A 14,158-nucleotide genomic window follows, 5' to 3' on the forward strand; every position below is an offset into this window, starting at 1 on the left:
TATGTGCCGCCTTTTCTGATTTAGCTAAGGTGATTTCTAAAGCTAACTTAAAACAAAAGGGGTTTCTTGTTCCACGTAAGTGTCTACATAGACAAGCCTCAGCTCCTGAACAAACCCATTTTCTGTGCAAATGACTATTTAAGATCAGGACTTTAATCTATAGCAGTAAGATTAATCATGATTCATAATTAAACACTGGTGGAGGAAATGCTTACTGCTCATTGACAGATCATGCCGTTTCCATTTCGCTGCTGCCTCTGTATATTGCTGACATGTCTAAAACAAGAGGATTACATTTAAACTTTGTAGTAAAATAGTTCAGCAACTGCATTTTTAATTTGTTGCCTGTGATAAGGCATCAACAATGACAAAAACTTGACTGTTTACTACCTTTGCAATGTTAGTGGAACAAACTCCTGTAGGGGCTGAAAAGCCTCATCCAATTCCTGCAGCACCATCTTGACCAAGCTTTGGTGTGGCACTGGTGATTGTTTTTTAAATCAGTACAGAACATGAAAGCTCAGCAATAGGGAGCTGTATTAATACTGGGTCTTACTTACGGCCAGGATTTCTCTTTGTGGAGCTCTGAGATTTCTAGAACATTTTCAAGTGTTGTCCTACAATTAGGAATCTCAGAATATCCCCTGCATGCTAATAAAGTAGTATGGAATACTCTAGGGGAGCAGCAAAATACAGTCAGAGCCAAGGAAACATTAGTCACAGGGCCCATTCTACTTAACCTCTTTAATGGCTAACTTGGAAAAAAACCCAAATGTGTATTCACGTTAATTGGGAGGATGAGTAAAGTTGCAGGAAATTATCTAATGCAACTGAAACAGCTGAACTAGTCTCCTGTTTATCTGAATCATGATAGCAAATACAAATACAGTCTGATAAAGAGCTGGTATGTGTATTGTACTTTCAGTCCCCAAGGAAGGAAAACTATGAGATGCTTGTTAGACACAGGTGATTATATGTGACATCACCACCAGATGGCTGAAATAAAGCTAACTGAGGAAATCAACCTGTGAAATCTCTATTGTTTCATTCATGGAAATCAGTAAAGCTGCTAGGAAGGAAAGAATAGTAAGATGGAGATTCCCTGAGGCATTAAATATGTTGGTTAACAATTCGGTAAATGGAGGAACAAGAAGTGACAAGATAGTGCTTGAAGAGCAAGCTCTTCATGTTATAATTCCATGACCTTTAGCAACTAACATTTAGCAGCTAATATTGCCTTTAAGAATGCAAAGCCATGTGACTCTGATTTGGTAATTAATGAAGAACTCATAAACAAGAAATTCCTGTAGTCTACTTCACTGCTGCAGGCAAACTACTTAAAAACAATTACTCTCCCCTAACTCAAAATGAACTGACCATCAGAAGAATGGATTATTTGGAAGTTTTAATTAAACTCTGCTAAGGGTACTATGACGTCTTTGCTTGTGGTTTAACAGTATGAGTCCTCTGGCAGCTACACCAGCTTGTGGAGTTTCCACCCTTATACCACAGTGCCTTGCTCCTCATACTTGTGCTGATAAACCTATCTGTGAATCAGATCAGGCAATTTTTCATAATTTTAGCATTTTTTTCTCTCTAAAATAACAAAACAAGCACTCGGGGTTTTTTTCTGTTTTGATTTGGATCTATCTGATCCTGTTTACAGCAAAGCTGCTTTATAACTTGCATTACAGCAATTTTTTTTTTCTCCAGAAAAGGCAGAAGAATCAGAATTTCTAGCTTCCCATTCACTCACCCAGCTTTCCTAAGTCATTATGCCCCTTACAATAATTTAATGCAAGTTTCATCCTCATACCTAGCTACGCACATCATCAAAGTAGTCTCTCTCCTGTAAGAACTGTCATCACTGTCAACACTCACAGGAATAAAAATAATGCAGAACTCCACCCTGTATACAAATCAGGAGTGTCAGCTTATGCTTCAGCAAAAAGGCAGAACCTTGCTTCCTTCCTCTGTGACAGCACATCGCTTTCCCAAGTATACAGTATCACTTCATTAAAAGTGGGACAAACGAACAAACAAGTAGGGAACAGGGAGAACAACTGTACCACAATATCCCAATGCTCACTACTTGCAGGAAGAATACTTCTAGTAATAAAGGATAAGTTTGGTAGTGGTTCTTCAAATCAAATTACATTATTGGTTGTCATCAAATAAAAATATACTTTTAATTATTATGACCTTCAAAAACCTAAAACTTCTTTTAATTGACATGACCTTTAACTACTTTATATCCATATAATCACAGTAACTTCAGCTATCTGCTGGAACAGACAATAGAGATTTCTTCAGAGCCAATGAAGTGTGTTTGCTAGGAAATGATAATAGGGATTATGTGGGTGGTAGAACTAACAGCAGTATACTGAATGAATCCCATCTGTGATGACTACTTCTGCCTACACAAATTTTTCCTGCAGTATCAGTTGTAGTCTTCATTTCTTGTTTTAACCTGTTGTATTTAGCATGCTTTTGATAATATTAAGAATTGCTGCAATTAAGGGGGAATTCTTTAGGTATGAACTAGAAACCATTGTGAGATATTTCATATGGAATGCTATATAAACATGCAACAACTAAACTGAATACAACCAGAGTATTATGGGAGGAAAAAGGAAGGATTAATAAAATGGATTAGAATGTGAACAGGCATTTGATACAGGACCAAGAATACAGGGGAGGATACCCTTTTTTCAGGGGTCTAACCAAAAGCATTTCCACTTTTATAATTAACTCTATTATTTATCTTGAGGATATATACGCAGCAGTCTCAAGCTACACTTTTTTGCAGCACTATTATTGACTCTTTACTCTTGATGCTTCAGGTATACCTTTTAATTTAGTGTACTTTTTCGGAAAAATAGCCCCATTTAAATTCTCTTATACCTGACATTACAGTTCTTTCCTTACACTCCTTACATTTTATTTCACATATCCCATACAGCTTGAAAAGAAAATTCTTTTGGTCCCAGTTAGGACCTCAAGACACTTATTTAAAATAATTAGTAAAAATTTAAATGATGCATTTCTTTCAGTAAGCTAAAAATTGCAGTCATACCAATTTTAACAAAGGATCTGTCTCTTGTTTCAGTGAACACTGAGACATAAATACTTCTCAGCATACTTTGATTTAGTTAATTCTTGTAGAGTAATGCAACTAGAAAACGAATCTTGCCAAAAATATTTTTACTTTGCTTTCAAATTATGTATTCTTATTAATGCTAACCATCACACCTCTTTTTAAATTAAGGCTACTAATTTAAACATGTACTCAGGCCTGTCTGGAAGGACAAAAACAGAAGGCAAGAAAAAAATTGTGTAGAACTTTCACATAGCAATTGGAAGAAATAGAGAAAAGATGCAAGTTACTTTACTTTGTGCTGTAGCTTGTTCATTTATAGAATAGAAATACTGGTTTTGAATTTGAGACATAAGCAATAGACAAACCTTTAAAATAGCATCTAATCATCCCCAAGCAAGTAGGTTATTATTGTGTGTAGTCCTCCATGATGAACACACTCCTATCCAGTCTTTCAAATCTTCTGAGGTTCAGCTGCGTATTATATCTTCTTTGAATAAATCAACCTAAAATAGATTCTAAACACATACCAGCAATACATTTTCTACTGTCACTATTTCTAGGGCTTTCCGTGGAATCATTTTCAATAGGGTTCCATCAACGTCCTCTAAAATTCATCTCCCTTTACTGTTGACATTCTTGTGTTTATGCAGCTATGAATTGCAGTAAACCTTGTTGTGGGATCGCAACAGTAAAAATAAAACTTATTCAGAAATATGTTTCTGGAAGATTACAAACCAAGGCACTTAGAGGGAAAATCAATTTGTCTCATTAATGTTCCCAGGACTAGAACATCATTACTTTACCTGGAAAAGGAATATTTAACAAATGGTTAGAAAAGATGAGCCTTAAGCATCAGTAAGGCACAAACCCAGTATTATTGTTTATAACATGGAAAAAACGTCATTGCAAATGTCTTAGATAACATCTGCTGGTCAGATTATCTGAGTGCAGTTGCCCTTCTATAAAAATGCACTATTAAAAAGGTGTCTGTGACAGAAAAACTCAGATTCACAATAAATTGTATACACACCCATGCTCTGACAATTTTTGGTAATCAAAAAGCCCCCAAAGTTATCACTTACTTAAAGTGGTGTTTATATATGTGTGTGTGTTTCTGATGCATATATATAGTGCAGAAATGTTTTCCACAGAGGTGTATCTTAATTCATAACCATATCCTGTTTCACAACTGTAATGGTGTTTTATTTAAACAGATTCCATACTCTCTGTTGTATTTTTGGAGGAAATTTACCTTGTGTATTCTGATCTGTAAAAGCTGTGATGAGTACACACACAAAAAAAGGTAAATAATGTTACTTCCAGTAGTGTAGTCTTAATAATATAGTTGTTTAAATGCCAAGTATAAACAGATTACTATTTTTTTTAAAAGACACATTTAATTTGGTTTATAATTTCTTTATCCTACTATAAGTAGTAGTTTGCTCAGAGATGTGTTTTCTCTCCAAGCCTCCTTTGCACATCACCTTCTCTCAGTAATTGCTGAAAAACACCTTCCAGTATATCCCAGACTTGAGAATCAAGCAGAGGACTTTCCTAATCTCCCCTACCAAGCTGCAATCCTCTAAGTTCACCCACTACCAGGTACAACAGCAGGAAGCATGAGCTCCATTACATTACACCCTCTGCACGTTTTTTATTAGATCTACTTACCTCAAGTAAGCTAACCAAAGAAAAAGACATTTTCTAGAAGGCAGCACACGTTTCAGATTAGGAATTACTGGTTTTGAACATGGGAATAATACAAATGTAACATGAAAACAAACCTGCATCTGATCCAGCAGTAAACATTAGAAAAGAAACCAGACTGTTTTCGATTACAGTAAATAAAGTAGTTGCCCATCTTAAACAAGGAAGTGATGCTTCATAGTAAAGTTGAAGATTAGCCGCCCACCATTTTTGCAGCATGGGGTAAAAATTAATCATGTATCACAGAATTCTGCATTAGGCCTTTAGCTGAGAGAGGAAATATTTGAAATCACTTCATACAGAAATTGTTAGAAACACTTCAGTACTTGACTCACTGAGTTATGGCTGAGATACCCGAGAACAATTTTAGAATAGTAACAAATGAAATGGCTGGACTCAAATCTTAAAACATGAGCCATCCTTTTCCCCCTCAAACTTTAGCCAACTCGTATACCCAAAACAAAGTGGCATATAAAAAAAAGGGAGTGAAGAGTGAAGGATTGACTTGTTACTCTCTCCCCTCACTAATTAATGTTTCAACTAATAACCCATCATCTAGCTAGTCAGAGATACCTCCACTCATCATGGGCATATTGAAAATTTAAGAAAAAAGATTTTTGTAAAGAAACATTTTGACAGCCCAAATGGTTATAAGCCTAAAGGTACAAGCAGAGAGAACATCTCCCAGGACATTTAAGTTTTTGTTTTCTTCACCCCTTCGAATATAGTTAATGGTTTAATCATTATAAACCACAGGGGAGCAGAACAAGATTTTCCATCTGTAAAAATGATGGCATGTGGTCTGTCTTATGGAGCTATGTCTTCTGTAGCTACAACATTAAAAATGAACAATACCTATTAGTGTAAGAATTTTATGAGTGTATAGCAACACATTGCCAATGAGGCCACAGCATTCTCCACTAAGTATGCTCTTTTGCATCATGTGTATTGGATTAAGCATACAATTTATGTTATTGTTTAAAGAAATTACATCTCTAATCCACCAAATGCAGGGCTGAAACACATGACATATCAGAGACTCAAATCCCCAGGAAGTGTACACAGCTATGCTATACACAGATCATATGGCTTCACTCCTGCTTTAATTATTATAGTCTTTTTCAGAATGATGCACTGAGTGGATTGTGCTATGGAAACTTTAGAACATGAGTCATCTAGTCCAGCACACGTTACTTATAGACTATTACAAGGTAGTGATGAAAAAGTATCTTTCTCCTGTTCACGTGTCTCAAATACTATACACAAAACAGACATCAAAGTGTTTCCTTTAGATTATTATTTATAGTTTATCTCTGAACAGGTTTGGTGGGGTTTAAAATGCATTGGCTGTATATGAATTCAAACATGGCAGCATATGACTATTGTTCAGTATGAATTCTGTATTGTTGCAGCCTTAGGAAGTCAGCTTGATTCTGGAATGAGAGGTTACTTAAGGCCACAGTAACAAATTTAAATACCTTTCCTTTAAATATACACACTTACTTTACACAGTATTTCACTAAAGATTTTAGGCTACCTGCTGAGAAACTCTTCTTGAAATACGTAGTCTTTTTGTATGTATCATCTGTTACATAGCACTGCACCTGCACATTAACTACCTGGCAAGTTAGGAGTACTTCTGTGACTCAACTTCTAAAATTGCTTACCTACTCACGGCCAGCTCCTCCTGCATTACAGCAAATGCAAAATGTAATTTTTGAAAGGAGAGTTGTATTCTGTAAAAGTAATCTCATTCATTTAGAAAGGATACATTCATTTTTTTGTAATACACATACACAAAAAACCCCAACACTCCTACACATGCTCACTTTTTAGAGATTTTATTCTGCCAGTTGTGAGGAAACCCATCCTACCTGTAGCCATCCAAAAGTCTGCTCTCTAATCTGACCTAGTCATCCAGGCTCCATGTTAAATCAATACAGAGATAGGCACCTTCAAAGACCAAGAGATTTAGATAGTGGGATAAGTGTCTCAGCATGGAATGAATTGCCTGCAGAACTGCCTCTCTCTCTTCCCTCCCCATCCCAATTTATCTATAGAAGGAGCCTAGATGACTGATTGAGACTACATGCCTAACTTCTAGATTACTAGAGTCGGATAAGATGGATCCCACCCTAAACGTTTGACCTCTGAGACTGTTTCTGGCTATAAATAACTGTTATTTAAAATATACCACATGAAAAGAAAAAGTGTTAAATTAATTAAAAACAAACACTTGTATTCCTGTGACACCTCCAAAGCCTGAAAACATTTTCCTATGCTCCAGAAAAGCATCTCAACAAGTTAATGCAAAACTGAAAAAACTTGAATCTGAGATGGTAGGAAAGCTCACTTACCTCCTTTTCTCTATGCATAAAAAAAAAAGTAGGGGAGATTCAGACCTGGTAGTTTTAAAAACTTTAAAAAACATCTACATTTGAAAATCTTGCTAGAAGACACTTAAAAAAACACAAGTAGGTATTGGAACTTCATCAGGAGTGCTCCTGAAAATCTCCTTAGTCTCCCACCCATATCTTTGGGAATCTCTGCTTGTCCTAAGAGTAACATTGTGCATGATCAAATAAGAGTCCTACCAATTTATTAACTGCAGCTAATATCCCTTTTTTTCAATAAATCTAGGTTAAATGCAAAACATATTTTGGTAATTTTTCTCTATGTATCCATAAATTTCAAGTATTTTAGCAAAACACTAAAATGATAGTTTATACATTTCAATCAAATTTCAATTTCTAGCTAAAGATGAGCTCAGCACAAATCTCAAAACCTAACCATATCATAATTAATAAACAGTAATTCTTCATTTTTTGATGTTGTAAGTTGAATAAATGTCTGTTAACCTATAGTAGCTTCAATTTGTAAGGTTAAATAGTATTGCTCTGGGTTTTTTAAGAACCAAGAGAGGCGTAAAAGATACTTGCATAACGTTTTAATACTTATACCAACAAATAAGCACAAACCCTTTCCTTTAGAAAAAGTCTGACAAAATTAGAGCACCTCTCACAGAGGCAACGTATTTGGAAGCAAATGATTTGGGTTCTGTATCTCTGGCTTTATCTACTTCCATAACCAAATTCTCTTACCTTATCTTCTTAAGCATTCCTCAAATCATGACTGCTTTCGCACAACCTCACTTATCTAAGACAGGCAACCTACTTGTAGATATCACTGGGTCCTTTGGCCAGGCAACATAATTTCTACAAAGTTGGACCAGTCCTTTGGTATGGAAATGCATGGGCAATGGGGAAAAAAATTCGACATTATTACAAGTGACTATGTTCCTGCTTACAGTAAACAAAACATTTGTAGTTATAAGTTGGAATCAGAAGATTTTATAATGGCTGCTCTGTCCCTTGACTGCTAAAAGAGCAGTTCCTCAAAAGATTTTTCTGTGGGAGAGGAGATGTTAATTAATTTACCACACTGCAGGTAGAGTTTTAAGTCTTATGCTTTGTAAATATTGGTTAATTTCTTTTTTCTTTCCTCATTTCTATGGGAAAATGGAGATGGGAAGAGATTAGGCAAGTGGTTTTTTTAAGGGAAGCAGAAATAGGAGTAGGAACAGACTTGCTTATAAAGCGTGTACTCTACCTTTTGAAGACATTTCTTCTTAGTCCACAGTATCCAGTCTGTCCGGTTGCTCCATTGACTGAACCTGCATCTGCCAAAAGCAACGCAAAGTTGACAAACTTATATTCTAGAGGCCATTATTCCAACAGAAGCATCGCACGGAGGAGTGCCTTCCTTCCCAGTAGCAATTGTCTACGCCATGTTCTTCCACTTTTCATTTTGTCAGCATTCCTGCTGTTGCAATGGAAAAGTAGTAGTGGGGTAGTTTAGTTTTTCTTATCAATCACTGAAAACAGGGAGAAGTCAGCTATAAAGTATACCTGCAAAGAAACTACAGACCGTCATTTAAGAATCGCTGGCAAAAAATCTAACCTGGTTAATGAGGAAGAGTGCAAGTCCTAAAGAACAAGCGTGACAAAAGGTGCACAATTCCCTTGTTGTTAAAATTAGAATTTCACCACAAATAATAAGAGGACAAGTAAATTTCTATTCCCTGCTCTTCTTTTGTTCACTAAAGTTCAGTATGAATTTGATGAAGATAAATTCCTTTTTTTTTCCTTAGGATACATAGCTATGAGCAGATTATAGCCTGTTTCATTTCAGGTCAGCCTAGTTGCAGGGTTAATACTATTATTCTGGGTAGATCTTGGAGTTCTCTATTGGGTCTGAAGTATCATAGACCTACCTATTTCCAAAGCTGTGTGTGTGAGGTAGAATCACAGTTTACAAGAAACTAAGTGTGATAATAGCGTTATTGTCAGTGAGTAGCACTCTGAATAGTACTTGCAAAATAATTTTAAACTGACAAAGTATTATCTTGTGATGCTAATAGATTTTTTCCGTAGGACCAATTTACTAAAAGAAGCAGAAGGCTTGAGCTATCACAAAGCTGACACCAGAGCCTGCAAATACACTGACAAGGATGCGCAATGAAGTCTTAGGCATGTATATATTAAGATAATTCACACAATTATCTGTTATAGAATCTTAGATTAATAGGTTACATATACAGCTCATATTTGAGATTAATATGCTATTATCACTTATCCTCAAAAACTTACACAGACAATATCTAAGCTCCTCTCAAAAACTTCCTGAACTACCATGCTTTTCACTCCTAGCCGAGATCTGTCACAGTCTTCTACAAATAAAGTAACAAAGGCTGGAAACCAGCCATTTACAGAAAGAGTTGAAGCATTGGGTAGGTCCATGTATTTTGTAGATTAGGATTTAAGACTCGCAGCAATATGAAATTTGTCTACATTGCATGTGTTGCAGTACTAACATATGGCGATGTTTTGACTTGTAGTTGAGCCCGACTTCTTCCAAGCTGTTAACTTTCATCTTGCTGTTGTAGCTCTACAGAATGAGACACCCGAAAACGAAGCAACTAAACCTTACTCGCAAACACGAGACCAGCTCTCGTAGGAGCCTGACATCAGGGTCCCGGACAAGAACGCCTTCTCTTCTGCTCTTCGGGGGAGTTTTGTCCATCAGACAGGTGTCCCAAGCAATGCGCGGGCGAAGGGGCGGTAAAACGAGGGGTGACGCTAGCCATGACGTTATTTCAGCCACAAAGAACAGCTACGCGCTCAGGTGTGTTTCGGTAGACCGAGAGAGCCTGTCGGAAGCCGACCTTCCCCGCGCACCCGCCTGCCGTGGCTCCCAGGCACGGGCTGGCGCCGTGGCGCGCCCGTCTTCCCGCGGGAGACCACCACCCCCCCCGGCCCCGCTCCCACCCGCCGGGCCCCCGCACGCCCGGCGGGTCGCGCCTCGCTCCTCCGCGCCCCAGCGCGCAGCTACCGCGGCCGCCCTCCCGCGCACCAGCGGAGCGGGGCCGGGCGGAGAGGAGCCGCCCCGCCGCCCACCCCCTTCCCGCATTCCGGGGGCAGAAAGCGCCTAGGGCCGCTGCCCCTGCCTCCACCGCCCAGGGGCCCGTGGGCGATCTGCCCCGGGCAGCCCGCCCGGAGCGGGCAGCGCGCCCGCCGGGGGCCCTGCCCGGGGAGAAGGGCGGCACAGCACCGCGGGGAGGAGGAAGAGGAGACCGAGCCGGGAGCGGGGCCGCGGGAAGAACCGGCGGGACAGGGCCCACGCGAAACACAGAGCTGGCGGAGGCGCGGGGGGCGGTGTGGTGCGTCACGTCACGGCGGGTCTGCGAGGGAAACCAGCCCCGGCGAGAGGAGGACGCGGGTCTCCGGCCCCGCAGCGGCGCCCGCCGTCACGTGCGGCCCCGGAGCGCGCGCCCCTCCCCGCGCGGGCCGTGCGCGGGCCGTGCGCGCGCCTCCCGCCGCCGCCGCCCCGCCCCCGGCTCTTCCCGCCTCGGCCAATGAGGAGGCGTCGGCGGTTAACCCCTGGCTGGGCGGCGCGGCGCGGGCGGAGCGGAGCAGGAAGCGCCGAGGGAAGGAGGCAGGGAGGCCGCCGCCGCGCTGAGGAGGAGCGGGGGGTTGGGAGCCCGGCCGCCGCCGCCGCCTTCGCCTCTTCCTTCCGCCCGCTGTAGGGAGCGAGGCGCGCGGGAGGCACCTGTCACAGCCGCCAGGGCGAGCGCGGCGTCCTCCGCGGTGAGAGGCGGCGGCAGGAGAGGCCCGGGCTACGGCGCGGCGGCAGCCTCGGCGGGGCTGGCTGGGGGACGGCTGCGGAGATGATGCCGGTGAGTGGGAAGGGGTTGAGTTCGCGTCGCCGCCTTCCCGGCCTGGCGCCGCTCTGCCGGGCGGTGGGACGCCTTGCCTTTTCCTGCGGGGCCGGTGGCGCCGCCGCCGCCGCCGTCATCCCCGCCTGTGCCCCGGCCAGCCGGGGCAGAGGGCGACGGTGCTGCGGAGACGCCGTCGGTCTCCCCGCCGGGGGTGGGGCCGCTGGTCACCGTCGTCCCTGGCTTCGGGGACGGACGGACGGACCCGACCTACTCCCGCTCCTCCCCTCAGCGCGGGGCTGCCGCCCCCCTCGCCGGCCGAGCTGCTCTCGGCGTTGCACCGGCCGTGACAGGTCGAGGGCCGCGTCCCCCCCTCCCCCGGCTCTGCCCTCGCGTCTGCCTGACAGGGCTCCTTCCCCGCCCCCCCGGCGCCCTCCTGAGCCCGCGGCAGTTTCGGCGGGGGGCAGCGGGCAGCGCGGGTTTCGCCGTCCGGGTATCGGCCGGCGGGACGATCGGCTGCTGGCCGCCGAGGCCCGATGCGAGGCGCGGGTGGGTATGCGGGGGGTGGGGTGGGGGGGTGTGTGTGTTTGTTTGTTTTGGTTTTGCCCTTCCCCACACCGATTCTTCGCCGCCCGGGTGCGGGGAAGGGTTAAGCAGTCCCGGGGCAGGCGGCTCCGGCCCTTGGGCCGGTTGTCAGGAGAGTGCAGGCGGCAGCTTCATTTCAGCCTCGCCGCCTCTGAGGGAAGGGTGGTCTCCCTCCTGGGTTTCTGCCGCCTCTTCTGTGAAACCGTCGCTTATTTATCGAAGATAAAACCTTTCATTTTCCCGCAAACAACCTTGATTGTCTGCTGTGACAGAATCTCCGTTTCCTTCCCCTCTCTTTCCCTCCCCCTTTCGCTGTGGCTGATGCAGTGGTCAGAAGAGAGTTGTTCTTGATGACTGTTCGTTTTATGACAGGATCCTCTGAGACTTGAGTAATAAACAATTACAGTCTTTTTGCTGATTTCTTTCAAACTGTTTGATCTCAAGTGTGGGTTTATGAGATACTCCCTTATATGGGGTATCTCCCATGTTTTCTCTAATTCCAATAGAAATGAGTTTTTTATTTACAGTTCCTCTGCAGCATTTGCAACCAAAGCACTGCAGCAGAATGCTTCTCAGTGAGACTATTACAGACATCTTTTACAAAATTTCATTGTTCGAACTTTTTTTAGTGACTGAGAAGAAGAAATAGATAGCTCAAACTAGATATAAAATTTCAGATTGAAGAGTGCAGGTAGTGTTTAGAAAACAGGTATTATAACAGGCTTTTTGATATGACATGCTTTTTAACTTCCAACTGCTAGGTATCAAAATATTCTATTGATACTGTATAAGAATTTGAGTGCACTAGGCAGGCTGGAAACCAGCAACAGAGTTCATTGAGTTACAGGCTTGTTCCATAAACGTATGGATGTTAGCTTGTAAAAACAAAAACAAGGTGACTGTCAGCTTTTTCAGCTCCCATCACAACTTGGGTTATGGTTTACATACATAAAATTCTTACTGAAAACCTAGCATGCCAATGACAGGCTAAGTCAGAACAAATGTATTTGCTTCCCATTACTAACCTGTGTGTGTGGGTTTCACGCTAATGTCATAACTTCCGTAGTGCAGTGATTGACTTTTATAACAAGTTTTTTTTTTTTACCTACTTGAGTGTTTCTGCCAGTGTCTCATGTTACCTTCATGGTTGTTTAAATGTAGCAGTTGTTTGTGCTTATTGGAAGGTGTTATAAAATTCAGACTTCTTATGTTTTTGAAACACTCTTCAAAGCATTTTTAATACTGATGGCTGAATTTTAATAAAAACAAATCACCTTGCTACAATGGTAGTAATGTTGCAGATTAAAGCTTATTGAGTCTGAATCCTAAAATAATAAAAATTTTACTTTTCTGAAGAGCTTTTAGATGCTGTTATGGACAGTCTGCCATAAGGTAGTCAGGAATATGTATATTTAAATGGACACTGTGACAGTGCCTTAAGTCTTCCTGTTTCTCATCCCAGCAATTTTATTTATGGACTGCAAGGATGAGAAAAACAACCCCATTTACTGGAATAATCAACATACAATATCAAAATAATGTGAACATATGGCTGTAGAACTGGACCAAATGTTTTGGGTTTTTTTACTTGAGATTTTGTATTCTGAAAAGGGAAAAGCTAGAGATGTAAATTGTTATATGATGGAATTCCTTGAATTCATATTCACAGAAGCTTTTTTCCTCCCTGATCCTGGTCTGGTTTATGGGTTTTGTTTGGTTGGTTGTTTTTTTTTATAATTAGCAGAAGTATATAATAGCAAGAGGAGAGACTTTAATACTACTAGACTTGAACTGTTGTTAACAAGTGGGTATCACTACAGTTTTGTGTCAAGAAATTAAAATTAAACGTTATCAAACTTTTCCAGTTTCTTATGACTTGCATTTATCAGATTTGAAGTAATTGATTGAGGCCATTTTTGGGTTGGTAATTTTTTTACATTCTGTACAACCATTTTTAAGAATGAAGTCACATCTGAAGCACAGAAAATGGAATTATCTGTTTTCTTCCTTTCCTGTGTTTTGTCGGTTCTGCCCCCCCCCCCCCTTGGGGAACAGGGTTACTTCTGAGAAGTTTTTATCAGTTACGATTTCATTTGTGACCAGGACACCACCCTCTCTGTTCTTTAGCATCCTTTCCATATAAGTTCATATTGTTTATTCTACTTTGTTTTTGAAAAATATAAAAATAACTACATTCTTGGTCCTGAACACAGTTGGGCTTCAAGAAGTAATAATGACGTGGACTGCACTTTTCTCACCCGTTGTTTTTTGCTTTGCTGACAAGGCACGTCCATCATAACGTCTTTCTTTGCCTTCAGGACATAAGGGCTATGTGTATGATGAGCTTATGATGCTACACTGAATATCACCTCTACTAAGGAACTTACTAAAAGAGTTGCTATAAGTATGCCTTGAATATAGGGTTGGGGTTTTTTTTCACTGAAAAAAAAAGTTTAGTATATATTGCATTATTAGAATAAAATGTGCAAACCCAGAGCTATGTGATATCCTTTCAAACAGGAAATCTTTTGGGTTAAAACAGCCACGGTTTT

General features: G+C 41.4%; 1 protein-coding gene and 1 long non-coding RNA gene across 3 annotated transcripts in view; one reads left to right on the forward strand and one right to left on the reverse strand.

Moving 5' to 3' along the window:
* Window positions 1-1,197, reverse strand: LOC138685413 (uncharacterized). Its single transcript, XR_011324650.1, has 2 exons — window positions 88-1,197; window positions 1-42 (listed from the first exon to the last, which is right to left on the reverse strand). It is a non-coding gene; the product is annotated as an uncharacterized lncRNA (long non-coding RNA).
* A 9,572-nt stretch (window positions 1,198-10,769) lies between these two features.
* Window positions 10,770-14,158, forward strand: part of PPP1R13B (protein phosphatase 1 regulatory subunit 13B) — a 72,799-nt gene continuing 69,410 nt past the window's right edge. Inside the window, exon 1 of one of the 2 annotated variants that reach the window (XM_069783333.1) lies at window positions 10,770-11,042. In XM_069783333.1, coding sequence (XP_069639434.1) covers window positions 11,034-11,042 — 9 coding nt within the window. In that variant the 5' untranslated portion in view covers window positions 10,770-11,033. Of the gene's footprint in view, window positions 11,043-11,420; window positions 11,571-14,158 lie in introns of those variants that run through there. The other variant, XM_069783334.1, reaches the window with a different exon arrangement.

The sequence above is a fragment of the Haliaeetus albicilla genome, chromosome 5, assembly GCF_947461875.1.
Source record: "Haliaeetus albicilla chromosome 5, bHalAlb1.1, whole genome shotgun sequence".
Taxonomy (NCBI): Eukaryota; Metazoa; Chordata; class Aves; order Accipitriformes; family Accipitridae; genus Haliaeetus; species Haliaeetus albicilla.